Source organism: Penaeus monodon, chromosome 30 (assembly GCF_015228065.2).
Source record: "Penaeus monodon isolate SGIC_2016 chromosome 30, NSTDA_Pmon_1, whole genome shotgun sequence".
In the NCBI taxonomy this organism is placed as follows: Eukaryota; Metazoa; Arthropoda; class Malacostraca; order Decapoda; family Penaeidae; genus Penaeus; species Penaeus monodon.
In genome coordinates, this window is record NC_051415.1 from 23,708,622 (window position 1) to 23,708,947 (window position 326).

Sequence of the window (326 nt, forward strand, 5' to 3'; positions counted from 1 at the left end):
ACCCCATCCACTTATTCAAATATGTCCAATTGTACTTAAAACGAGAAATATGTTGAAAGACGATCACCCACAGTCGCTCTGTCATTGCCTCAAAGGTAATGGTCGGAGGAACAGCAAAGACCAAGAAGCCATATATAATGAACGAGAAGTGGATGTGCCTGGACGCGAGGTACAATATCGTGCCTGGGAAGTGTACCGTCTACTCCTTTGGAATCGATACAGACTGGTCGTTCGATGATGACATGGATAAACGCTTTAATTGCAAGGTTAGTAATATATATCTGTTTTGAATATATGCAAGTATATTATTACTTGTGTTTGTGCAA

General features: G+C 40.2%; 1 protein-coding gene across 1 annotated transcript in view; it reads left to right on the top strand.

Annotated features, from left to right (window-relative positions):
• The window catches only part of LOC119592387, a 19,644-nt gene that overhangs the window by 10,846 nt on the left and 8,472 nt on the right, over positions 1 to 326 (top strand). The window contains exon 5 of the mRNA XM_037941208.1: positions 96 to 266. Within this exon, the coding sequence (XP_037797136.1) occupies positions 96 to 266 (171 nt within the window). The remainder of the gene's footprint in view (positions 1 to 95; positions 267 to 326) is intronic.